General features: G+C 48.9%; 1 protein-coding gene across 2 annotated transcripts in view; it reads right to left on the bottom strand.

The window, feature by feature from the left end:
* CNNM4 (cyclin and CBS domain divalent metal cation transport mediator 4) overlaps window positions 1–11,703 on the bottom strand; it is a 34,818-nt gene extending 23,115 nt beyond the window's left edge. For both annotated transcript variants that reach the window (XM_016219245.2, XM_087823703.1), the window contains exon 1: window positions 10,302–11,703. In XM_016219245.2, coding sequence (XP_016074731.2) covers window positions 10,302–11,703 — 1,402 coding nt within the window. The remainder of the gene's footprint in view (window positions 1–10,301) is intronic.
* Between the last annotated feature and the right edge of the window lie 13,106 nt (window positions 11,704–24,809).

Below are 24,809 nucleotides of genomic sequence, written 5' to 3'. Positions count from 1 at the left end.
CATATAGTCACCGACAGACATACACAAGACTGTTCTTAGTAGCGTGGTCTGTAATAGTCCCAAACTGGAAACAATCGAAATGCCCCCCAACAGTGCCATGGCGGTGTGTTTCTATCATGGAACCTATTCAGCAACCAGAAAAGACTGAACCGCAGCCGCACCCAGCACGGATGACGCAGAGAACCTCAACTCTGTGCAGCACACACCAGACACAAAAGAGCACACGCTACATGATTCACTTATAAAAATTCATTAAAAATTAACTTCGGATGATTCGGGGGCAAGGGCAGTGTCTGGGAGGGGTCACGGGGATTCCTAGGGCGGTGGTGGTAGTTACATAGTCCTTCTGTGAAAAACTACCAAGTTGTACACTTATGATTTATGTACTTTGCTTCAATGAAAAGGTCACTGTAAAGCAAATCTAGGTATGGCTGCCAGGGGTGGGAGGTAGGCAGGGCCAAGTGGGTGAAGGGGGTCAAAAGGTACAAACTTCCAGTTATAAGATAGATATGTTCTGGGATCTAACGTACAGCATGGTGACTGCAGTTAATAGTACTGGACTGTATACTTGAAAGTTGCTAATAGAGTAAATCTTAAAAGTTCTCATCACAAGAAAAAACTGGGTAATTATGTGTGGTGATGGATGTTAACTAAACATTGTGGTGACCATTTCACAATATATACAAACATGGAATCATTATGTTGTAGATCTGAAAGTAATATAATGTTATATGTCAATTACATCTGAATTTTAAAAATCTAGAATCGACAGTAAAGTTCCCAACCTGGAGTTACTGGAGAATCCGAGCGTTCTGGTCTTTGATTATAGCTACGACCTCACTGAAAAGTGACACAGGACAGTGATTAAGAGGAGCTTGACTCTGGAGGAGAGCAGTCTGGAGTTGCCACTTAGTTGTCACCTGGCTGGGGAAGATTCTCAGCTTCTCTGAGCCTCAGTTCCCCACCTCTAGCACTTGTAGGACTAGTTAAGTATTCAATAAAGCTTAACCATACCTTCCTTCCTTCTGCTCTTCTGCTCTACCCTCTTCCAGAGCTCTGGGGCTGGGCCTCCTGGAATGTCTCTGTTCCCTCGGGTCCCCTCTATGGCTGCTGCTTTTCTATCACAGCCTCTCCCCTCCTTCACTGGGATACCAGGCAACTGGTGAATCCTCACCCAAATAGAGGTGCAATGGGTCCATGTGGACAGGCCCTTTCCTGCCTACCTCCGGAGCAGCCATCCTTAGATTCTGCTCTTGCCCTTAGAAAACAAATATGCTGGCAATCAGGATGGCAAGCTTACCTTTTTCCAATTTTCAGGAAAAAGTTATTAAGTAAATGAGGAGAAATGCCTCAGTTTTAAGTTTCTCTTCCATACTATTTTTTCTTAAGCTCTGGCTTCTGTTACCCTTAATATACACACGAGGGTCGGGATAAGATGGTATCTAAATTAGCATGTAATTACATACTGGAGCAGAGTGGGCTCTTTTGACCTCAGTGTACTCATAACTCCCAGAAAGGCACCACGCCCAGACAGTGGGGCAGCCTGCCACCCGAGCCTGTGTGAGAACCACCTTGGCCCAAGTAGGTGTCAACACCAACTGGGGCACCTTTGGACAGTAATAACAGTAATTTTTAAAACAGCAAACATTTATTGCATGATGACATGGGTCCAGGCACTGAGCTAAGGCCTCTTCGTGCCTTACTTCACTGAGTCCTCACCACAGCCCTCTGAGCTGGATACTGTCATTAAACGTGGATAACCAACCACCGGCAACCAAAGAGAAACTTTTCTGAGACAAAGAGTCAGTCATTATTTTGAGCCTTTCATGAAATAAACACCACTCATAAACATTTGCTCACTTTTTAAACCATTCTTAGGGAAGTTTGATGAGACACGGACGTAGTTTAAAGCAGGACTCCAGGTGACTGTCCTTGTTTGCGAGTGTGTATCTGTGTGTGAGAGAGACGGAGACAGAGATAGAGAGAGACACAGAGCCTGCCTAGAGGAGGTAAATGTGTGTGTGAGCCTGGCCGGCGTGGCTCAGCGGTTGAGCATCGACCTGTGATCCAGGAGATTGCAGTTTGATTCCCGGTCAGGGCACATGCCCAGGTTGTGGGCTAGACCCCCAGTAGGGGGCATGCAGGAGGCAGCCGATCAATGACTCGCTCTCATCATTGATGTTTCTATCTCTCTCTCCCTCTCCCTTCCTTTCTCTTTAAAAAAACAAAAAAAGTGTGTGTGAGTCCCTGCCTGCCTATGTGGGGGGGTATGTTTAAACATGTCTATGGGGGGGGTGAGTATATGTGCATGAGCCTGTGTGTGTGTGTGGGCGGGGGGTCTGTGTATAAGACTGTCTTTGTGTGCAGAAGGGGCTGAGTATGAGAGTGAGCCTGTCTCTGGGGGAGAGGGGTGTGGGTGTGTGTGGAAGTGAGCCTGTCTTTGTGGGGGGGGGGGATGAGTGTGTGTGGGACTAAGCCTGTCTTTGTGTGTGTGTATGGGTTAGTGTGTGTGTGTGTGTGTGCACGCGCGCACGTGGTGAGTGTGTGTGGGAGTGAGCCTGTCTCTGTATATAAGGGGTGTGTGTGTGTGTGTATGGGAGTGAGCATGTCTCTGTGTGTAAGGGGGGTGAGTATGTGTGGGAGTGAGCATGTCTTTGTGTGTAAGGGGGGGTGAGTGTGTGTGGGAGTGAGCCTGTCTCTGTGTGTGGGAGGTGAATTTGTGTGAGCCTGTCCTTGTGTGTGTGCGTATGTGTAGGGGGGTGAGTGTGTGTGTGGGAGTAAGCCTGCCTGGGGTGGGGACAGGGAGAGAAGCTCTTTCCATCCCAGGCTCCTGCTGGCCAGAGACCAAGCATTCCAGAGGGCCCAGGAAACCAGTCTGTCCAGAAGCCTGTCCAGGTCCCAGTAAGAAGGCCCTGCAGCTGGAAGAGATTGTGCCCTCCGGGGATGCTCAGCAACATCAGCTTTAGCCCCCGCAAAATAGGCTGGGGCTACACAGCCGAGCCCTTGGGGTTCCCTTGTCACCACAGCACTACCCAGTGTGGAAATCCTCCCAGATGCTCCTCCCCAGAATTCCAGAGATAATAAAGAATTTCACTGCTTGTCAGAAGAGAAATCTGAACATCCAATCTAAACAGTGTTCCAAAATTATAGGTAGACCGTGATTTCAACATGAAAATATATAATATATATGGGCATCAATGGGGGGGGGGGGCATCTGTAATACTTTCAACAATAAAGATAAATTTTTTAAAAAAAACAATATACTGCCAGGCCAGGTATGGCTCAGTGGTTGAGCATCAACCTAGGACCCAGGAGATCACAGTTCGATTCCTGGTCGAGGCACATGCCCAGGTTGCAGGCTCAATCCCCAGTCGGGGACTCTCTCACTGATGTTTCTCTCTCTCTCTCTCTCCCCCTCTCCCTTCCTCTCTCTGAAATCAATAAAGATATATTTAAAAAAAAAAAAATACATATGGGCTAGCTAATGGGAGAGAAGATGGCTATAAAAATGAAAATGGTTTTCATCTTGCTGTTTGTTACAGGATTTTTTTAAACTTAAAACAAAACACCTTAATGTAAATTTCTAAAGAACTTATTACAATAACTCAAAATATTAAAAGTACTTCTTTCTAGGTCACAATCACATGGATTGTCTTGTAGATTTTTGTGTTTTCTAAAGTTCTGACAATGATCTGTATTTTTTAAAAATAATAACCACTAGTAAATAAATAGAACAGGAACAGACTAAGGAGTCCAGACTCTGGTCTACGAAATGAGCCAGGAGTCCCTACGTAGCTGCAAAGCATCTGACAGCAGGATGCCTCAGCACACTCAGGTGTGACACGAAGGGTAACCTGAGTTACAGGAATGGCTCAGAGGAGAGGACAGGCTGGATCAAATGGCAGCAACAGCGCAGAAAGTTGCTCCCCATCCCCTAGCTGAGGACTGTCTTGGGCACCTGGGGGACATTCCGTAACTCTCACATCCTCCTGGCAAGTTCTAATGAGAAGTTAAAAAAAAAAAAATGCCTAAGACATAAAGGAGGCTTCAAGAGAAAGCCAGCTTAGGACAGGAAAGGCGCCTGGCCCTCCCCATAGGCTGGGCTGAAAGAACCAAGCAACTGCCCAAATTGGTCATCCTGACAGTGACAGAGGGCCTGGTCCAGCCTCCATAACTATACACACTCTCTTCTCCCTGGCTGTGCAGCCCTTTAGGAGAGTTCCAATAAATACTTCTCTGCCCCTGCCTTCAAGGAGACTGAGACCAGAGGGAGCTTGCAGTTCGAGGTGCCATTCCTTCCCTCAGGATGTCCTTGCTGTTCCATTGCCCCGGCTCAACTGTGTAACTGCACTAACTCAGAGGAAGGAGTGGAGAAAGGAGGCACATGGTGGCCTGACCTCAAAATTCTTCTAGAAAGGGCTGAGCAGCAGTCACAATACATAAAAGTAGTTGACCCTAAGTTGGCCTGATAAGCTCGTTTCTCATCCTGTGGTCTAGTTCAAGTTCTTCCAGTATGAGAGGCAGAGAAGTGGGAAAGGCCCTGTCTATTCACCAGTGAAGGTGCAATGTCACCTCCTCTGGAGTGTCTTCCCAGACTTCCCAAGACAAGCCCCTGCCCCTCATCTATTTCTCCTGCAGGAAAGTCCTGTGGTTTTGTGTTTCTGTGCTCTCATCTATTTTCAAGGTTAAACATCTGTTCAGTACCCCTCGTCCTGACCAGAGGAGTCCAGGAAAACTCTGGAGCTGGGCTTTCTAATGAAAAATAAGTCTAATAAGACTTTGAAAAGTAAACACCAGTATGATCTCAGTATGACCTAAGAAGCTTTTATTAGGGCCTAGATGTGAAGCAGTGCCTTTCAGGACACAACTGCTTTAGGACAGACTGCAAACAGAAGACTAGGAAACAGCTCCCAATCCAGGCTCCTCAGCAGAAGCTGCCCACAGACTGCACGATGCTGGCAAAGGCAACAGGTGCCAAATTCCCTGCCCACAAGCACCACACAGGAGAAAAAGTGAGGAGGAGCCTGGCCAGTGTGTTGTCAGCTGTCCCGCTGGGACCTCTGCCCTAGCAGGCAGCTCCTGTCACTCTTTCAGACACACTTGCCCCTAGGCGGCTTCTGGAGATCAAATCACCAGCCCAACTCAGACTGTTTGCAGGTGAAGTTGTCTGAGGCCAGATGCACAGCTGCCTTCGATCCCCACCCTTGAGGCTGCCCTCTCCAAGCACCTAGTGACTCAACTGTCTATCCCACCATCTGTGCTAGGCCCTCACCCTATCTGACCTCTGTAGGAGGCTCCCCAAACCATGCCCGCTCGGCTCTTTTTCGTCTCTCCCAGGAGCCACTTTGGCCAGGCTTCTGCCTTTTCCACACATTCTGCCTGCTCTCGGCTGATTCCAGACTTCCTTGACCAGTCCTGGCCTCACTCCCAAGCCCCACAAGGGTACTTTCACCTGCACGCGTGCGAGATGGGCTGCACCCTCATGCTGCTTGGTGGGGCCCAGGACCAGCAGTATAGGCATTGAGAGCCTGTCAGACGTGCAACTTCTCAGGTCACACCCAGACCCACTGAGCTCAAATCTACATTTTAACAAAATGCCCTGGGAGTCTGGGCCCACGGTCAAGTGTGAGAAGCTCTGGTATGCAGGAGGCTGGGCACAGAGATGGCCAGTAAAGGGCCACACCATTATTTACCACTACAGCCTTCCCCCCACCCTTCCCAAACTGGCTCTGTTCCCTCTTCTCCCCACTTATACTACATAGCAACACTGTCCACCTGAACCCCAAAAAGAAACCTCAGTTGTTCACAACCATCTGCCGGCCCTGACATCTCTGTGAGGATCAGAGTCCTACTGTCTGGACTTCAGAAGCACCTTGGGGCCTGGCCTTTCTTGGCCCCACTGGACCTACCTGAGCTGTGTAAAGCTAAACTCTGTCTACATGTCTGTTTCCCTGGTAGTCTGAGGGGGGTGTGAATAAGATATTGAAGGTGTGGCAGATGGTGGGAACCAAAAGTGAATGCAAAATTACGCAGTGTTTTTTTTTACTTTATATAAAGTTGTTTCAGGAATAAAAGTAAGTAGGTGGGGAAATGTGATGTGGCACACATGGAAACATGGGAAGAGTTTTGATGAAAATATTTCTAGCTTTTTCCTCTCCAATATATAACCCATGAAATTTCTGAGGAGCCTAATAGGTCCAAGGTCACCTCATGGGTCAGTGACCGAGCTGGATGAAGTTTAACCACAGCTCTTTACAGGGGGCTAGAAGGTTGTAAAGTGGGTGGGGAAAGATAGGATGACTAAAGAGGAGCTAAGTGCCTAGGAGGGGTAGGAATGTCTCAGAGGGAGGGGCACAGTGGAAAGCTAGAAGGTAGGCTTCAGTGTGGGGATTGAGCTCCTGACCGCCCGGACCTCCTTGTGGAGAGTTCATTCATGCTTTCCTTTCCAACAGAGCCGGGGAGAGCATTTGCGGGTAGGAAAAATGCAGCCGGGCCAGGAATAGCCCAGGGAGATTTTGTTCTAAGATTTCCAGCTACAGGCAAACTCAACCACAACACGCGTACTAACAGTTCTAGGCGAGGTTTAAGTGGAAGGGCCAAAGTTCAAATCGCACCGGCTGCTCTCAGTGGCCTAAAAACTCTCACCAGCTAGAGGTCTTACTCCTGAGGCCCTGCAGTACCTAGCACTGTGTCTGGCACACAGTATGGGTTCAAAAAAGATCTAATGATGCCCAGCCGGGTGTGGCTTAGTGGTTGAGCATCGACCTAGGATCCAGGAGCTTGAGATTTGATTCCCAGTCAGGGCACATGCCCAAGTTGTGGGCTTGATCCCCAGGCGAGGGCATGCAGGAGGCAGCCGATCAATGACGACTCTCTCATCACTGATGTTTCTGTCTCTCTCTCTCCCTTTCCCTTCCTCTCTCTGAAATCGATAAAGATATATTTTAAAAAAACAAACGATCTAATGATAAATGCCTTGAGTTGAGAGGCAAAAGCAACTGGAAGCCCCTTGCCTTAGTATAGGGGAAGCCCAGCCCCATGCCTGTCTTTCAGTGTGTAGGAGCATATTCCTGATTCATTAATATTAATGCATGAAGCTATGTAAATTCCTGATGGTCAAAGACCACTTACAGAGAAGCCAAGGCACGGGGAAGTGGAACCAAGTGTCACACTTAAGACCCCAGACCCTGCTTCTCAGTCCCTGACCCAAACCACGAATACACATGTCATTGCAGGAGCTCCTCCTGTCTTTCTTGATGCAGCTGGGAAAGTCAAACACCCATTTTTCTTTATCCCCATCGGGCCCTCAAAATCCTAACACTACTGAAATAGGATAACTCTTTCTCAATCCTGACAGGTGATTCATTCACTCAGTGACTTTTTGTTGAGGTCTGCTCTGTGCCAAGAACCTAGGGGCCAGGGACACATCAGCAAGCAAAACAGAGCTTCCTGTCCTTTGGAACTCATAATGGGAGGAGACGACAATAAATAACACAAAAATTCAAAAATTACAGGACTGTTAGAAAGTCATATGTGCTGTGTGAAACAGAAAAATCAGCACAGGGCGGGGAGATCAGGAAGATCAGGGTGGGATGGGGGTTACAGTTTTGAACAGGGTGACATGAAGCCTCACCAAGAAGGTGAAGTTGAAGCAGATATGAGGGAGGGGAGAGAAAGAGGCATCTGGGGAAGAACATTCCAGCAGAGGGAAGAGCCAGGACAAAAGCCCTAGGCTTGGAGCATCACGGTATGTTCCAAGAACAACAAGAGTGCCAGGAGGGCTTACCAGATAGTCATCCATTCACTTGTTGTTCGTTCATTTGTTCATTCATTCATTCATTGTGTAACAAGCATTTTACTCTTCCTCTCTTTGCCAGGTACTGAGTGGTGAGAACACTAATAGGGCAGAATCCCTACCCTCAAGGAGCTTATAATGCTGGGGAGCAAGGAGTCAAAATGAACTTAGACGATACATGCAGAGCTCAGGGCCCTACTCAACTTGGAGGTGCTGAAGGTTCACTGAAGCACAGGACCCCAGCTCACTTGTTTTTCTTGGCTAAAAAAGAAGCCTTCCAAACACCAGATTTGTAAAGAAAATTTCTGAGGTTGCAAGTGTACACTAATGTTTGTCATGTCCTAGATGGCCTCAGACTGAAAGGTAGATGCCAGATGGAAAGATCTGGAAGAGACCATACTGGGGGAGGGGGGAGGAGGAATATAGCATGGCAGTGAGTTAAGACTGGAAACTGAGAGGTGATGGTATGAAGCCCAAGGTGTGTTCATTGGGGTGAGCATCCTGTCACACCCACATCTTCAGGACTTCCTGCTGCACAGAGCAGACTGTGCCTGCGTTTCCATGGAATTATCAACACCTCCTCTCTTGAGAACCAACATCTGGAGAGTTCCACTCAGTAGGGCAAAGGCCTGAGAGACATGAAGTGGTTTTTGTTTTTTTTTTAACAGGAGTCCAAAGATGGTGCTGCCAAGACTCAGGAAGCTCCCACCCTGTGAAAGCTTAGCCCTACTGATCAGGAGCTGGGAAGCCTGGCCAAGCCCATCCATTCTGGCTGCATCCATGCAAACATGATTGCTGGGTGGGTCACCAGCAACAGTCCCAAAGACCATAGGAGTGGTCAGGAGTGAACTTCCCTAGTGAGTTCTAATCAGGTTCCTGATCAAGGACACAGGAGAAGTCTTCAGGGCCCAGAGGCTGCAGGGCAGGTGTAGAGCACAGAGCCTCACTACTCTGCTGCACCAAGCTTGGGTACCTTGCAGAAACAGGTTCCGGGGTTTGTAGCCCAACACTCCAGGGAGGTGGTGCCATCACCACCAGCCACCTCCATCCCTCCAGTCCCCCTAAAGTCTCCACTGGATCTTACATTACTCAAGTACCCCTTAGCTCTGGTGCTGAGATGCATCTGTCAAACTGGAAAAGACTGGGTACCAACCCTGCACCCTGGCAGTGGCCCAAGCATCTTTTCAGACCGAACCTAGCCAGGCCAGCTCCTCCCTATCCCACCAATCCAGCCAGCTCTGGGCTCCCCTGCACTCTGTTCCAGAAACAACTGACAAGGGTGTGGGGCTTGCTCCCAGTGAGGGCTCAGAAATTGCTGCTGGCCCTAAGTGGCCTGGGAGGCTTAGCCAGCAAAAGCACTATCTATGGGAAACAAGCAAAGTCCTGGGTTTGGGATGAGCTCCTCCCCTCCTCCATTCCTTCACAAAGAGCTTCCCTTTCTGCCCCCTCATTCTCTGTGGCCTAGGAGGGTTTTGCTCCATAATTGGCTTGTTTACTTCCACTCTGAGGGCTTGGAGTGGCAGAGGTGGGAGGAAAGTTTGCTGGAAGAAGGAAGGGGGTGTATGCCTTCAGTTTTGAGGCTGGTGAGTAAATCCTCCAAGTGCTTCTCTGAGGATCTGAGAACAGGTCAAGAATCCATGTGAGAAAAACACATAGAGGATGCAAGGCCAGCTGAAGATTCTAACACACCACAGGAGGAAAGCTTATATTTGATGCCTGGGAAAGGCAGACCGATAACCAAAACTTAACCTGCTTGCTTTTGCTGAAGAGTGAAGAGCAGTACTTGGCAATGTTCTGAGCTCCCAATCAGCTTCTGTGGGCTAGGAGCTCCAGTGATGCCACTCCCCTGCTCACAAACCTTCCATAGCTCCGGGCTCCTAGCAAACTTACTATCCTGACGTTCAGGCTCTTCCCCAGGCGCCTAATGCCTCAGCCTCTCCCCCCTGCTGATCATTCATCAGCAGAGCCTATATCCCCCATGAACAGGACCACCTGCTGGGCCATAAATGGTACATCCATTTCCCCCGCTTGGATTCTCTGCTCCTGGGGGTTCTCTCTACTCAAGTACCAAGTCTCTCCACCATTTAAAGCTCTCCTCAAACACTCCCTCCCCCGTGTAGGTTTTCCCAGTCCCCCAGCCCCTTCCCACTCCACCCCAATCAGACTTGCGTGCTCCCAATCTAATCTCTGTGCCCTGGTACTGGCCTCCTTAAGGCAACTGCCTGCATCTGTCCTGCTTCGAGAGCTCCCTGAGGTCTTGCTCCATCCGCCAAGTGGGCAAGTGTCTTACTCAGCTTTGATTCAGCTGAAGCAAAACACAGGACCTGGCAGACAGCAGATGCTTAAGAACTGTTTTTGCTGCCCCAAATACCCTTCATCTCAGAGGCCTAGAAAGTGATATGGGCAAAGGGGCAGAGTCCCACAAAAGGAACACTAGGTTCAGCAGATGCAGAACAGGCCAGAGAAGTCTGACCAAAGTTAGCCAGGAGAGCAGCTCAGGCCTTACCTTTCTTGAACTCCTCCAACATGGCATCCAGCTTGGTGTCATGGAAGACAAAGTGCACAGGGTGGTTGTAGAAGCGGGTGATGGTCTTGAGGGGGGTGCAGTCATCAGGGTCCACGAAGGCCAGGTCTTTTACATAGAGAATATCTACAATATTGGACTGTTCATCTTCAAATACAGGGATGCGAGTATAGCCACTCTCCATAATCTCGGACATCGTGTTGAAGTCCAGGATGGCATCGTTGCGGATCATGAAGCAGTCTTGGAGCTGGGTCATGATGTCCTCCACGGTTTTGGTCCGTAGTTCCAGAGCCCCCTGGATCATATTTAGTTCCTCTTTCACGAGGTCATTATAGGGCTCTGTCACCTTCAACATCTCCATCAGCTTCTCCCGATTGTAAACGGTGCGAATCTCCTGGCCCAGAAAAAAGTCCAGGAGCTTGCTGATGGGGAAGCTAAGGGGGAAGGTGAGTAGCATGAAGAATTTGGTAAGAATGATCGTGTTGGCACCCACAGCCAGTCCGTGTCGGGAGCACAGGGCCTGAGGTAAGATCTCCCCAAAGATGACAATGCCAATGGTGGAGGAGGCCACAGCCATGAGTCCCGACCCGATGAGGTTGTCCAGAAGGATAGTGAGGGAGGTGTTGACCAGCACGTTTCCCAGAAGTAGCGAGCAGAGCAGGTAGTTGCCTTTGCGACGGATGGGCAAGATCTTGCGAGCATAGCACCTCTCCTTCTCGGTGCCACAATTCTGGACGATGCGCAGTTCCATGGGGTTCAGGGCCATTAGGCCCAGATTGAGGCCAGAGAAGATGCCTGATAGCACAAACAGCACCAAAATGATAACTATGTGCAGCCAGAAGGGCAGAAACCTCCCCGCCTCCTCCACCATGAAGAGCAGCGAGTCCTTCTCCGTCCACCTCTCCCAGGGCCCGTCCACGTCGGCCCTGGTGCACAGCGCGTACAGCTTCATGTTCTCGCTCCTCCGGAGGAACTTGGTGTACACCACCAGCATCCCGGACGTGTTCCCGCGGCTCACGTTGACCAGCTGCTGAACCACCAGGTCCTTGGTGAGCTCAGGGCAGTGGGTGGAGTTGCGGAGGGCCTCGGCGTTGTCCACCTCCGTGAAGGAGATCAGGTTGCTGGAGATGGAGCCCAGCCCGTGGCCGTACAGCCTCAGGTTCACCGTGCTACCTTCGGACACAAAGATGATGCCATCCGGGTTCATCCCACACGATTTGTTGCAGCCGGCCAGCCGCATGCCAAGGATCGTGCTCCGCTGGGGGTCTTCCTGGCCCCGGACCCCCCGCGCCCACAGAAGCACCGGCAGCACCAGAGCCACCAGGAGGAGGCGCCCTCGGGCCGGCCCGCCGCCCGGGCGCCCTCCCCCTCCCGCCGGCGCCATGTTGCTCCGGCTCGGCCGCCGCCGCTCCCCGCGCCCCGCCGCGCGGCCCGCTCGCGCCGCCGCTCCTGCCGCTTCGCCGCCGCCGAGCCAACTGCCCGGGCCGCCGGCCTGACGTCAAGCCAGCGCCCCTCCCGCCCCGCCCCGCCAGCTCCGTCCCGCCCCCGCCGGCTCCGCCCCCAGGCCCACGCCTCTCATTTGCATGGGAGGCCCCGCCCCTAAGGCTTGCGGCCGCCGGCCCTGCTGAGGAAATCCTATGCTTAAGGTGGAGCGGAGCCCCAGCACTGGAGAGGGCCCGCGGACACTGTCCCGCTCTACGCCCCGCCCTTTACGCCCTTCTGACGTCCCTCGGGCCCCGCCCCCCTACGTTCTACCCGCGCGGGCCCGGGGCGCCTGGGCTCCGACTTGCTCTGCGCGGGTTCATACTCCGCGGCCTGGCTGGCTTGGTGCCTGCTCCGTCCGCCTCCCCTGCCCCTTCCCCAGACGTCTGCAGCTCTTGGCGGGGATCTTCTCTGCAGGAACCTCGGAAGCAGCACTGCCCTGTGCTCTGCCGAGAATAAAAGCCAAGGGGAACCTGAGAGAAGCCGTCAAGTCTATGGCCTTGCAGCCTACCGCTTGGAAACTGTTCTGGCCCCTGCACCCCTGGGGATTTGCTGGCCTTGCCCTAAGGCCAGCAGCAGTAGCTTCCCCCAGCCACAGCCCGAGGCTTCCTTCGGCCAGTGGCTGACCAAGATGGAGGGGAAGTCGGAAAAAAAGGCTATAAAATATACCCGCAGATGAAGGGCCAGCGTCTGGCCTGGGCTTATTTCATGTTATTTCCATTTATAACACAAGTATTGGAGCACCTACTATGTGCCAGACACTCGTTCTAGGCTCCAACAACTTAGCAGGAATAAGCCAAAGTCCCTGCCTGCTGGAGTTTACAGTTAAGAGTAGAAAACAGGCAATAAACAAGTAATCACATATGTAACATTCTTACCTATGAGTCAGTGATGTCATTATTTCCATGTTACACATGAAGGACTTGAGTCTAGGCACAAATCGTCATCTGAACAGCAGGCTTGTGTAACTGGTAAGGCAAGCTGATGTATCTCGGCCCCAGTTTCTAATCTGTGAAATGGGGGTAAAATGGTAATGCAGAGCCACTACACTAAGCCTTGGGAACACCTGGCCTAGGCACCGAACGCCACAGGACATCTCTGTGAAGGTTCTTTGGCTGTGTAGTTGTTGTTGCCTGCCCTTCCGGGGCCAAATCCCTAACCTCAAATTGGGGTAGTGACTGGCCAACTGGGGCAGCTACATGTGGAAACGAGCTGAGAGGCGGGCACCAGGCCTAGCCCTAGCCCTAAATAACTGCTTCCTGGACAGCCCTGCTTTGGTGTCAGTCGACAACTATGAGTGAGCGCCAAGCACTCAAGGAGTGTGGGAAAGAGAGAGGCTTCTGCCCTATTAGGAAGGAGACAAACAAACATCCTTATAATAATTGCAGAGGTGCAAAGGTGCAATGAAGGGAGGATCAGGTGCCAGTTTGACCACTAGGTCTCAGGCAAGTTTTTCCCCAGCCCTGGAGACACAAAATCCACTTACCTCTGTGTCTGCACAAACCCTTGTGTTTATTTTTGTTTTGGTATATTATTTATGCCAATAAAAGTAACAATCAATACCAGCCTGAAAGAGTCTAAACAATCATACAGGGCTATGGGAGGAGGTGAGGCGGCAGAGGCCTGATTCAATGAATCACTGTTATCAGGGGCAGAGGGTCTGCATATTAGTCCATCCTGAAGCAGTTTCTTGCACCTAGATGCCTCACTTTTTATTCCACAGTGAGTGCCAGGTTTTCAGGGAACAGGGTCCTTGGGGTGGGCACTGGCCAAGACAGAACAAAAGCAGAAGGCAGGACCTTTGATCCACTGTTCCTTCCATCTCCCCCAACCAGGAGGAGCCACCTGCATGGGCCTGCCTCAGAGCAAGCCCAGCTCTCAAGGAGGCTTCCGCCCACCCTACCTCATCTCTTTCCAGCTGGCTTTAGGACTAGTTCTCTCCCCTGGGCACTTTCCCATTCTATTATCGACCAATTGGCTATTTTTATTTTGCCCTTTTCAGACTGTCTGTACTCAGAAGCTCTGTATATATGCAGAGTCCAGTGACAGAAGCCAAGAAAGGGAAGGAATTTATAAGCTTTTGAGATACTTTAGTGGTGAGGGTCTGGTAGGAAAAATCAGTCTTTGCTAAAGTTCACTTAAATAAACCCATGCACAATTATATTCATATCTGTGATTAGTGAGTAGGGCAGAACCAATGAAGTAAAGAAATGACATTTCTCTTTGCCCTCCCAGTGCCTTCAGTCCAGCAGAGGACACAAGACTCTCTTGGTAAAAGATAAATGCAGTGCGAAGTGGTAAGTGTCGAAGGAGGTATTGGGGGCCCAAACTGGAGTTCAGATGCATTTACTGACACAGGTTTGTTTCCTGGTTAAGTCATTTGCCCTTTCCACACATGCGGAGTTGAAAAACCTCCCCACAGAATGGTGTGGACAATATGGAGATGGAGGCCTATTGATAGGAAGAGTCAGGAAGCCTGGAAGCATGTGTGGCTCCTGTGAACCAGGCTGTGGAAGTGGCAGAACATAATCAGCAAGTGAGAAACCTCTCTCCTCTGGGGGCAGACCTGTTTCTCTGTCTCCAGGTGGAAGCCCTTACTCACCTGAGTTGCCTCCATTTGCAAGTAAGAAGTTTGGGGGTCTTTCTCAGAGGGGTTCTGATACCTGACCCCTGAGCGTCTCCAAGCACTCCATTCATGAGATTCTTGGATCTGACAGATTCTCTCCACGTTTAGGCCCCGTGGCAGTAGGTCTACACCTTCATGGTTGAGCCCACTCCTCTTTGGCCTTGTGCAGACAGCCTTGAAGGTCCATCACCCCTTCTTCTGTACCTGGTGTTGTGCTGATACTGAGATTCTGATGGTGAACGGGTCCTGACTTGGTACCTGGGATCGCCAGCCCCACTCCCCAGGATGGGGCCCTTCCAGCCTGATTCTTCTCCCCCTTCAACCTCTGAGTTTCCAAGATGGAAAGCTGCTAGCTGGCAGAAAAGCTGCCTGTCTGCTGTCGGAGCTCAGAGCCTGGGCAGAGTCCTTTGGGAGACACTGTGGGCCCTAGGGTCCCAGAGCCTGGATGAGAGCAATGGGACACCCTCTCAGAATGAGGCACAGGCCACTGTCACACTACATGCAGTGATCTGTTCACCAGCTGTCCGTAATCTATAGTGAATCTGAGCATTTGCTGGACACATGCCAACTAGTAAATTGTCTCAGGAGGGAAAGGACAGTCATCCCTCCATAGAGCGAGCCTGGGGTCAGTTGGGGTAGTACCAACTCTGGTCATCTCAGAAAGTAGGGGCATGAGGACCCAGTGCCACAATTTCTACCTGAAGCAGACACTCACTGAACCAGGGGAGGGGGTGAAAACATTCCGTCAGCGGGTCCAGGCCCATAAAAGGGTGCCAGAGCAGCAAGGGGAGGAAGCATTTGTATTAACTGGGCACGCTTCAAGACTTCTGTGGCCATAGGACAAGTTGTTCTTTGGGACAGGACCATGGGAGGCAGGATGCCCCACCGTGGGGGTTCAGGCACAGCTCCTGGTTGGCTTGGCCACCAATTGCCTGTGTGACCTGGGACTCTGGGGACATTCCTGAGTGCTGATGAGATGATGCCTGGCCCCGGTTCAAGAGCTCAATAAGCATGATCAGTAGCCATGACAATGACGGAAATGATGCGGCCGAGATTTTTAAGAGGACACTCAAATTCCCTCAGCTCCAGCGTGTCTATCCAACTCCAGCCCCAGTGTTGTCCTTTTTCTTTGTCTTGCTGCGGAGGGAGAAGCTCAGTGGAGGATATTGGAGGAAGAAGGGAGGCTGGGGGTTGGTAAAGCTGATGGAGGTGAGGCAGGAGGGCTTTCAGGGCAACAAGGGGCTCAGGCTGCCAAGGCTGGCAAGTGGGAGAGAGGGAAGCCTGACGGCTGTGAAAGGCAAGGCCTCCTGGTACCAAGGCCCCTGTGAGCAGTCCCGGGCAGCACGGGGTCTGAGAAGCTCCTCCACCCCCACCCCCGGAGGAGGACTCCTCTGCTCCCTTCCTCCCCTGAGGTGCTGCAGCGCCCTCTGTCCCCAAGACTGGCCACCCCAGCAAGCTTTTCCTTCTGCTGCCAAAACACAGAGACCCCTTTTTTTTTTCTTCAAGATAATAAACACGTAATACTTACAAAGGTTTGAGAACAAAGTTCTTGGAGTCAGTGTCTCTAGTTTCTGGCCTTTTTTTCTTAGTTGCCTAATGGAGAAATGCTACAGCAGAAATGTCACGGACTCTGTCCCTTGCCAGCTGTGAACTGGGGTAACCTGCTTCGTTCCCCTCTGAGGGCTTCGCATTCTTCCATTTTTAGGATGAGGATCCAGAGACCCTTCTAGCCCGGCGGGTCGTGGCTCAGTGGTTGAGCATCGACCTAGGATCCAGGCGATTGGGGTTCGATTCCCGGTCAGGGTACATGCCCGGGTTTCGGGCTCGATCCCCGGTCGGGGGCTTGCAGGAGGCAGCTGATCGGTGACTCTCTCATCACTGATGTTTCTGTCTCTCTCTCCCCCTCTCCTTTCCTCTCTCTGAAATCAATAAAGATATATTTAAAAAAAAAAAAAAAAGAGACCCTTCTAGCTGTATTGAAAGGGCTAAATGAGCCTGTGTCTGAGAGCTAATCCCTAAAAGTTGGTTTCTTTTCCTTTCTCCTGGGCCAGGACTTTCACATGACATTTCATTCATTTACTCATTCATGTATTTTTATATTTTATGGGGCTTGTAAAATTACTCAGTTATGCATGTTCATTACAACAAATTCACATAATGCAGAGTGTATAAAGTAGAAAGCAGAAGGTCTACCTCTTCATTTTTTTTCTCTTCCCTGCTCTGGACTGGAGGCCACTTCCCACTAGGTTGAAAGTCCCCTGAGGCCAAACTTGTGTCTTAGTCATCTCTGTATTGGAGCTCGGCCTTCCATCTGCATTTGTGGCTTGAATTGGATTTCCCTTAAAAAGGGGGTAGGAATAATACTGTTGGGGGACAGGGGTGGGAAATGAGGAGGAACAATTTAATCAGTAGCTTTATATGTAAAATTACAACTGAGAAAACTCCTTCATGGGACTATATTTACATGTTGATATAATTTCTGCTCTATCTTATTTCTTAAAAAAAAAATCTGATCTTGACCCAACTACATTGATTTCTTGACTGATCCACAAATTGAAAAATACTGGTCTCATTTGTGGCTCATGGCATCTACTGGAATTGCCTTTGGAGGAAGCCTGGAAGGATGGGTAGGCTAGAATGTTCTCCATGTAAATAGCACCACACCCGCAGTGACTGACAAAATCCACACAAGGTAATAAATTGCCCAGGTCAGAAATCAGGCATGTTTCTGATTCCTGAATCTCATTGTTTCCCAGACCTACCCAGAAAGGGAGACAGCTTTCGAGATCTTCTTCCCCAAGTGTTGAGATTCTTGCAGGTTTGCCCCAACATTTGCCAAGGCAGCAAATCCCTGGAGAGCCTCCAGCAACCAGCTCACCTTGCTAGGCCTCGGGGCCTTTATTTTATGTTTAACGTGAGGGCACTGGATTCGGTAATCAAGTTTATCCTGATTTAAATTCTTGGATGTATAATTCTTCCTGTGCAACCAAGGGAGGAAGGTAAAGGCAGATCAGCAAGCTCAGATGTGAGTATCTGTTGTTCCGATCTGTCCTGCTTCCGCTTCCTACCCCCTTCTTCCTAGAACAGTTTCCTTCCTTCCCTCTGGGGGCCTCCACTCCATGGGTTCTAGAGGGAACAGGCAACTGACCAGACCTGGATAAAAGCACTCAGGCCACAAGTGACCAAGGGTGGGCAATCAAGAGTCTGGCCTGGGCTTTTATTCAGGGGATCAAGGGGAGGGTCCCTAAATGAAGATTATAGAAGCCTCATGCTCCCTGCTGCTCTGTCCCCTCTCCCTACTGACTGCAGTACTTCTGTTCCCCTTCTCTACAGCCCTGCAAGAGAGGATACTAAAGTATTGTCTCCTTCCACAGATGAGAAAAGGGGGATTTGGAAAGCTGAAGAAACCTTCTTGGGAACCACACAAAAGTAGATTTCGATACTGTTCAAACCTGCCTGGACTCCAGACCTTCTTAACCCCTGCGTTACACTGCACCTGGGAGGACTAGGGTTACAGGAATGGAATTGTAATCGGTTAACATGGCATCATTTTCTTTATTTTCCAATAAAAGTTTTTAACCAGTTTCTGTCACTTTCCCTTTCTCTTCCACAGAACACTTGTGACCTGATCCTCCAGCTGTAGTGTGACTTTTTGTGTTAAAAGTCCAGTCAGGTCTGTGAAAAACTACCATCTCATTTCTGGTATACATCACCAATGCTCCCCCCTATCACCCAGGCTTGGGGTCCAGTATCTGCTCCAGGGATTTGGAGCAGGGAAGGGCTTTGGTCAACTTTTCAATCCTCCAATCACTGCAGCCAATTGAGGAGGTAGGGGCTTGGTGTTTGCCCACGTGCATGTGTCTGGTGTCCAGTGAAGGGACTCGTGTTGGTTCTGCGACAATTCTGTCTTCCTTTTCAGGACTGAATTTTTCCGGTGTTGGCACCCGGCAGGGACAAGAGGGAAAGAAGGGTAATTTCTCTTTACTTAGTCTCCTGAAGTTTGAACACCCCTTCTTGTGGTTGTGGCTGCTTGACTGAGTATGGCTTGTGTCTAGTTATTGGTTTCTTGTAGTGAGAAGTTCAGCTCAGCCCCTGTTGGGATTCCTTACCCCCAGCTTCATACTGGTGGGGTAACCTTTGCCTGTCAGGTAGCCTTTTTTGAATGAATCCACCCAGTGGTTGCAATAGGGACCACTTGACTGCTGACCCCTCTCTCTGCCCCAGGTCCCTTTCCAGTTCTCTCCTCCTATTGCTCTAGGAATCATGGGCAGACAGCATTTGGCTACCCAAGGAGAGGTCTGATCGTGGTATTACATGCCATTTTCCCTTTGTACAGGAGCCCCCAAATTTTCTTAGAGCTCTTCCTTCATGTGACTTTGGTGTGTTAGTTACTTTTAAAAAAAAAAAAAAATCTTTGTTCATTTCAGAGAGAGGAAGGGAGAAGGAGAGAGAGATAGAAACATCAATGATGAGAGAGTCATTTGACCGGCTGCCTCCTGCATGCCCCCCATGGGGGATGAAGCCCACGACTGGACATGTGCCCTGACTGGGGATCCAGCTGCGATCTCCTGGATCATAGGTCAGTGTTCAACCACTGAGCCACTCTGGCCAGGCCACTGCATAACAAATTACCCCCAGAATTTACTGGCTTAAAATAATAAACAATTATTATGCCATAGTTTCTGTGAGTCAGGAATTAGGAAGCAGTTTAGCTGGGTGGTTCTGGCTCAGAGTGTCATGAATTGCAGTCAAGTTGTTGGCTGGGGCTGCAGTCATCTGAAGGTTTGACTGGGGTTGGAAATTCCACTTCCAAACTCACTCATGTGGCTATTGGCAGGAGGCTTCAGTTCTTTGTCATGTGGACCTGTCCATAAGGCTACTCACAACATGGTAGCTGGTTTCCCCAGAGTAAGTGATCCCAGAGAGAAAGACCAAGATGAAAATCACATATCTTTTATGACCTAGCCTTACAGGTAGCAAGCATATTAACATGTCTTCCATATTCTATTGGTCATATGGACCCAAACTGATATACTGTGGGAGGAAAGCTGGGTCCCCAAAGAGGTTAAATAACTTTCCCAAGGTCATGCAACTAACAAGGTCAATAGAGCCAAGAATTGAAACTCAAACCTATCTACATCCAATGAATTCCAAGTTGTCATTTTCATTGAGAAATGTTGAAACCAAGAGACATTGCACAAGTCTTCATGATAGAAAATAGAACTCTCTATAGAGAACAGCCATGCCTGGGTCTAGTTGTTTAAAGAAATACCGAATGGAATACAATTTAAAGAACTACAACCACATTTTTGCAGTTAGGCCCCTTACACATTAATCTTCAGTTTTTATCCATTAATGTTTAATTTAACCTTGACCTCCTGGCTTGCCCCCGGAGCCAACAATCCCCAATCTGCCTTTTAAGTAGCCGTCATCAGTCTGGCTCAGGACTCTGGGTCAGGTAAATGTGAGAGCCCCAACGTGTCTTCCCTAGACCCCATGGCTTCCACTCATCCTAAAGAGCCTTTCATTCCTTGAGGTGATGGGCTCTGCCTGCTGCCAGAATGGTAATTTCCAACCCCATCCACCCTGTCCCTTGGCTTCTGCCATAGCCATAGGTCAGCTGTACCCCTGCACTTTCCCACTTGGAGAGCTCAGGGCCTGTTCACCTTCCACAGGCAGAAGGTCAATGAGGAACATTATACCCACCAAAACCTTTTCTTGGCTGTTTGATCTTCAAAGCAATAGCTTATCGTATTTCTTTTTTTAAAAATCCTCACCTGAGATTTTGGTTTTTTGTTTGTTTGTTTTTAATCCTTACACAAGGATATTTTTTCCATTGATTTTCTTTTAGAGACAGTGGAAGGGAGGGAGGAATGGGTGGAGAGAGAGAGAGAGAGAGAGAAACAGAGCCCCAACCGGAGCCAGGGATCGAACCTGCAACCCAGGTATGTGCCCTTGACCAAGAATCGAACCCAAGACCACTTGGTGCTCAGGTTGATGTTCTAACCACTGAACACACAGTCCAGAGTAGGATATGTTTTTAAAAAATTGATTTGAGAGAGAGAGAGAGGGAGGGAGAGAGAGAGAGAGAAAGAAACAGCGATTGTTTGCCTCCCATATGTGTGCATCCCAACTGGGGATCGAACCCGCAACCTAGGTTATGTGCCCTGACCGGGAATCGAACCTGCAGTATTTTGGCATATGGGACGACACTCCAACCTACTAAGCCACCCAGCCAGAGCTATCATATTTCTAATTCTAAACCCCAGTGATAGGATTTGCACATTACACATTTCCTACCCCAGATCCCTGAATGATATCCTCAAGTGAACCAGTGGTTTCTACTTCATTTATAAACCTACTCTGACACATGTACTTTCTTCCAAAGGGACCAAACCCACTTTCCCAAACATTTCAGAACACTAGCAAGCAAGCCTAAAAAAGCTGTACAAACAACAGTAATTTGGGTACTAACAGAACTCTCTAGAGCCCACAGTATGCCTGTGCATTCCTTATGCAATCTTTCCCGAGATGACTCGCAACAATCCAGTGTGGTAGGTGTCATCACTCCCAATTTACAGACGGAATTTGAGGTTCAGCAAGATTAGGTAAGGTGCCCAAGGTCATACAGTAGAGCCGGGTCTCAAAAGGGCAGATATTTTCATTCCAACTCAAATATGCCAGAATTCTCCTCCCTCCTGCCCATCCATTCTGCAATTCTTGGTGAACCTGTTGCCCCAACTCTGTGACAAGCAGGCATCTAGATGCCTAGAAACAGTTCCTAATTTGTGGGACTTCTGCCACTTCATCAGTCACCACAGATCTGCAATCTGGTCCTTAGGGCATTGATTTTTATCGATTCACTGAAGGGTAAACAGGTTGGGGAAGGTAAGTCACACTGACTAAACAAGTAAGTAAGTGATAAACCCAAATGCTAATTTCTGAATTAATATACTAACACCAGCAATAAAATAGTATGCTAATACTAATTCCTTGATACACTGAGAAATTAAACTGCTAGGAGAGCTAGAATGCTCAGTGGGAAGTCCTTCCTAAGGCGTTAGGAGAGCAGACTTGATTTGAACAACCAACATGGGACACTTAGAAATACTTTGTCCCCTGGGCGGAATTGACATGCTCTGACATATTCCCTTCCCTTAACTGTTCTTCTAGAGTGCAGACGCTTTTCTTTTCAGTTATGACAACGCTATATTGGATGGGTCACAATGAACTTTACTAGATTATAGTTAATTACAGTTTTCATTTCTCAGGGGAAGTTTAGAAAACACCACAAATGCATACCCAGCATATTTCCTAATCATCTCCAAGGGAGACTGTGAAAAGCTTTTCATTATGGCAACCCTCGAACACACACAGAGCTAGAGGGACTCCCCAGGTACCCGCCCAGCTTCAACATCGATCCACATCCTGCCACTGCCTTTTTTCATCTACCCTACACTCCCCCCCAACACGCACACAACTTTCCCCTAGACTATTTTAAAGCAAATCTCTAAATCTTCTCTCTCAACTCAGATGCTGTACCCTGTTTGAAATTCACTCTCTGAACTGAGTGTACAGGTGCCCACCACACCAAGACCTTGTGACGTTGAAATGAGATCCTGGATGTGAGAGTGCTGTGGCTCTGAGAATGGGCTGCACATCAAACTCTCTGAGGGGAGATTTTCAAAACCAAACCCCTGGGCCCTACCCCAGACCTATGAATCAGGTGTCTGGAAGTGGGAACCAAGTATCTGGGTGTGTCAAACCACTCCAGGCTGTTTAATTCTGACTTGTTGGGAGGTCAGAATTTGTAAATCACCACTGTAAAGTAGCTAGTCAGTGTCAGAGCTACTGTCCCCTTCTATATTCTAGGGTCTGCTCAGAACTCTGAAAGTGGGTTCAGATCAACTTAGACCTTAGGGCTGAAGATGGGCCCAACCACAAGGTCCAAACTGGATCCCTGAGGAGGGAGGAATGATCTACCTGGCTTTAGGAGGGCTACTGGTAGGCTCTGCTTTGGGTCCCAGGTTGGGGGTAAGGGTGGATTTAAAAGGAATGACTTGGTTTCAAAGTGAAGTGTGGGAGGGAGAGGAAAAGGTGGGGTCACAAGGCTGCCTTGGAGCCTCTGTCATTGAGGGTGGCGTGGGCATCAGCCTTCATGTTGCTCCTAAGTGAAGGTACCTGTCTGGCTTTGAAGACAGGAAAGTAGAGGAAACACCCAGAACTGCTGGAATGCACAACTCACATTGTGTATAAATGTCCCATGTGCTGGAGGTGGGCAGCCCTAGATCATGGGCGATGATTCCAGGGAGAAAAAGAGGAATATTAAGTAGCTGAAAGAATGGTAGGCCTAGACCTGACCGGGCTTTCAGAAGGTACCTCTGGGTGTGAATAGAGCAGTGTTGGAGGGGGCATGGCTCCTTTTTCTCTCCTCCACCTCCCCTCAACACCTTTTCAGTACTGAGCTTTATCTGAACCCCATACTTCTGGAAAGCAGACACAATCAAGAAATCCCCCTACCCTTCTGTGCCCCCCACACCCCATTTTGAATTCTGAGAAATGGCTGATTTTAAAAGAATATTCCAAGATAAGACCCACTTCCACCTTTCCCCAATGACTCAGATAAGACCCTCTCTATCCTTCCTCACACTCCCTTGTTGATCTGCCTCATAGCAGCCACCTTCTTTTCTTTGATACGTTCTTCATTAACGAGCACTCTCCCTATTGCAAGAGTCTGAATAAAATCATTGAATTTATTGTCCTGTGCATTTTGTCTTTCATACTCTTCCCCCTTTTCTTTATCATAATGAATTTTACAATGAGAGATCTGCTGAGGTAAGCTATCAAAAATCCAGCTGACAGCTTGTACAACAGTATGAATGCCCTAATGCCTCTGAAACATATACTTAAAAATGGTTAAAACGGGCCCTGGTCAGGTGGCTCAGTTGGTTGGAACATTGTCTCTCTCTGCCTTCCTCTCTCTCTAAAAAGCAGTGAAAATGTATCCTTGGGTGAGGATTGGGGGGAAAAATGTTAAAATGGTAAATTTTAAATAATGTATATTTTTACTACAATAAAAATTCCAGCTGACATAGAAATAAAATGGAAATAATTTTATTCAAAACAATTAGAACCCCTACTACATGCTGGGTGATTGGTTAGGGAGAGGGGGAAGTGGGTGGGGCCTGGAATAGAAAATGAGTAAGACCTGCTTCCTGCAGTCCAGGAGCTCCCAGCCTTGCCAGGGAGACAAACACATAATCTGCTAACTGAGCAACATAATTCAGGGTGACACACTGTAATAGACGTGTGTAGCCTGATTTGAGCCAGATTGTGAAAGGCCTTGAATGCTACACTAAGGAGTTTGGATTTTATTCTATGGTAATTGGGAGCCATGAATGGTTTTAAAGTGAGGGTGTGACAAGGAATAAAGTCATTGGAATTTCTAATGTCTTATCACCAAACATCTGCTCTGTGTGGAGTGTGTTAAAGATTAATGGCTGTGACAACTTTAATTTTAAAAAGTTGATCCCCTGTAAAACAGGCTTGTATTCATGTTTTTCTTATTAAGTATATTTATCCTTAGGAGAGAAAGAGTTAACTTTAGTTAAGTCTATTGGGAAGACAGAGAAACAGATCTGGCAAGTGATCTGTAAGAAACGTGCTTGGGACACATTGCTCTGAGTGGGGCACCTGCTCCTACCTGAGGGACTCAACGAAGACCTCCAGGAGGAGTGGGCTGGGGAAAAGGAGAGGGAAGGAGGGAAACTGGAGCATATCGATGGAGGGAGGGAGCTGTGGGCAATACGGCCAGAGGAGGGCCACGGCCAGTGGCAGAGGGCTTTGTGTGCCAAGTTAAGCGGACTGAATCTCTTCCCTACAGGTGATGGTCACCCTAAAAGGATTCTGTTAATAATAATGATGATAATGATATAGTGCTTATTACGTGCCAGGCATTACTCTTAAGAGCTTTACCAATTTTGACTTATTTAACCTCGACACTGAGAAAATGGCATGGTAGATTGTTTAGATCCGTTGGGTGGCCATGTGGATGATGGTGGCCAGAACAATACCAGGGACACATGTTGTGGTTCCAGAGAAATTGGAGGATGGGCAGGACGCGATGGCTTTGCAGAATAGGAATACAGTCATCAAGACTTGATTAATTATTGGTTGCATGGTGGAATTGGTGAGAAAAGGAGAAACTGGGATGACTCACCTGTTTGGCTTTGGGGACAGCGTGTATTATTGCTCTACCCAGGTAAAGGGTTGGTTACCCTGTTCCATTTCTTAGAGGACTTGCTTAAGTCCTCCAGTACCTCCTGCTCCCTCCTGGGTTATTTAAAAGTTAGTTGCTCAATATCCAAATATTTGGGGATTTC

This window comes from Miniopterus natalensis, chromosome 13, assembly GCF_054644295.1.
Source record: "Miniopterus natalensis isolate mMinNat1 chromosome 13, mMinNat1.hap1, whole genome shotgun sequence".
NCBI classification, from domain to species: Eukaryota; Metazoa; Chordata; class Mammalia; order Chiroptera; family Miniopteridae; genus Miniopterus; species Miniopterus natalensis.
The sequence above is the reverse complement of the archived record's forward strand: the minus strand, read 5'-3'. Positions and strand labels throughout refer to the sequence as shown.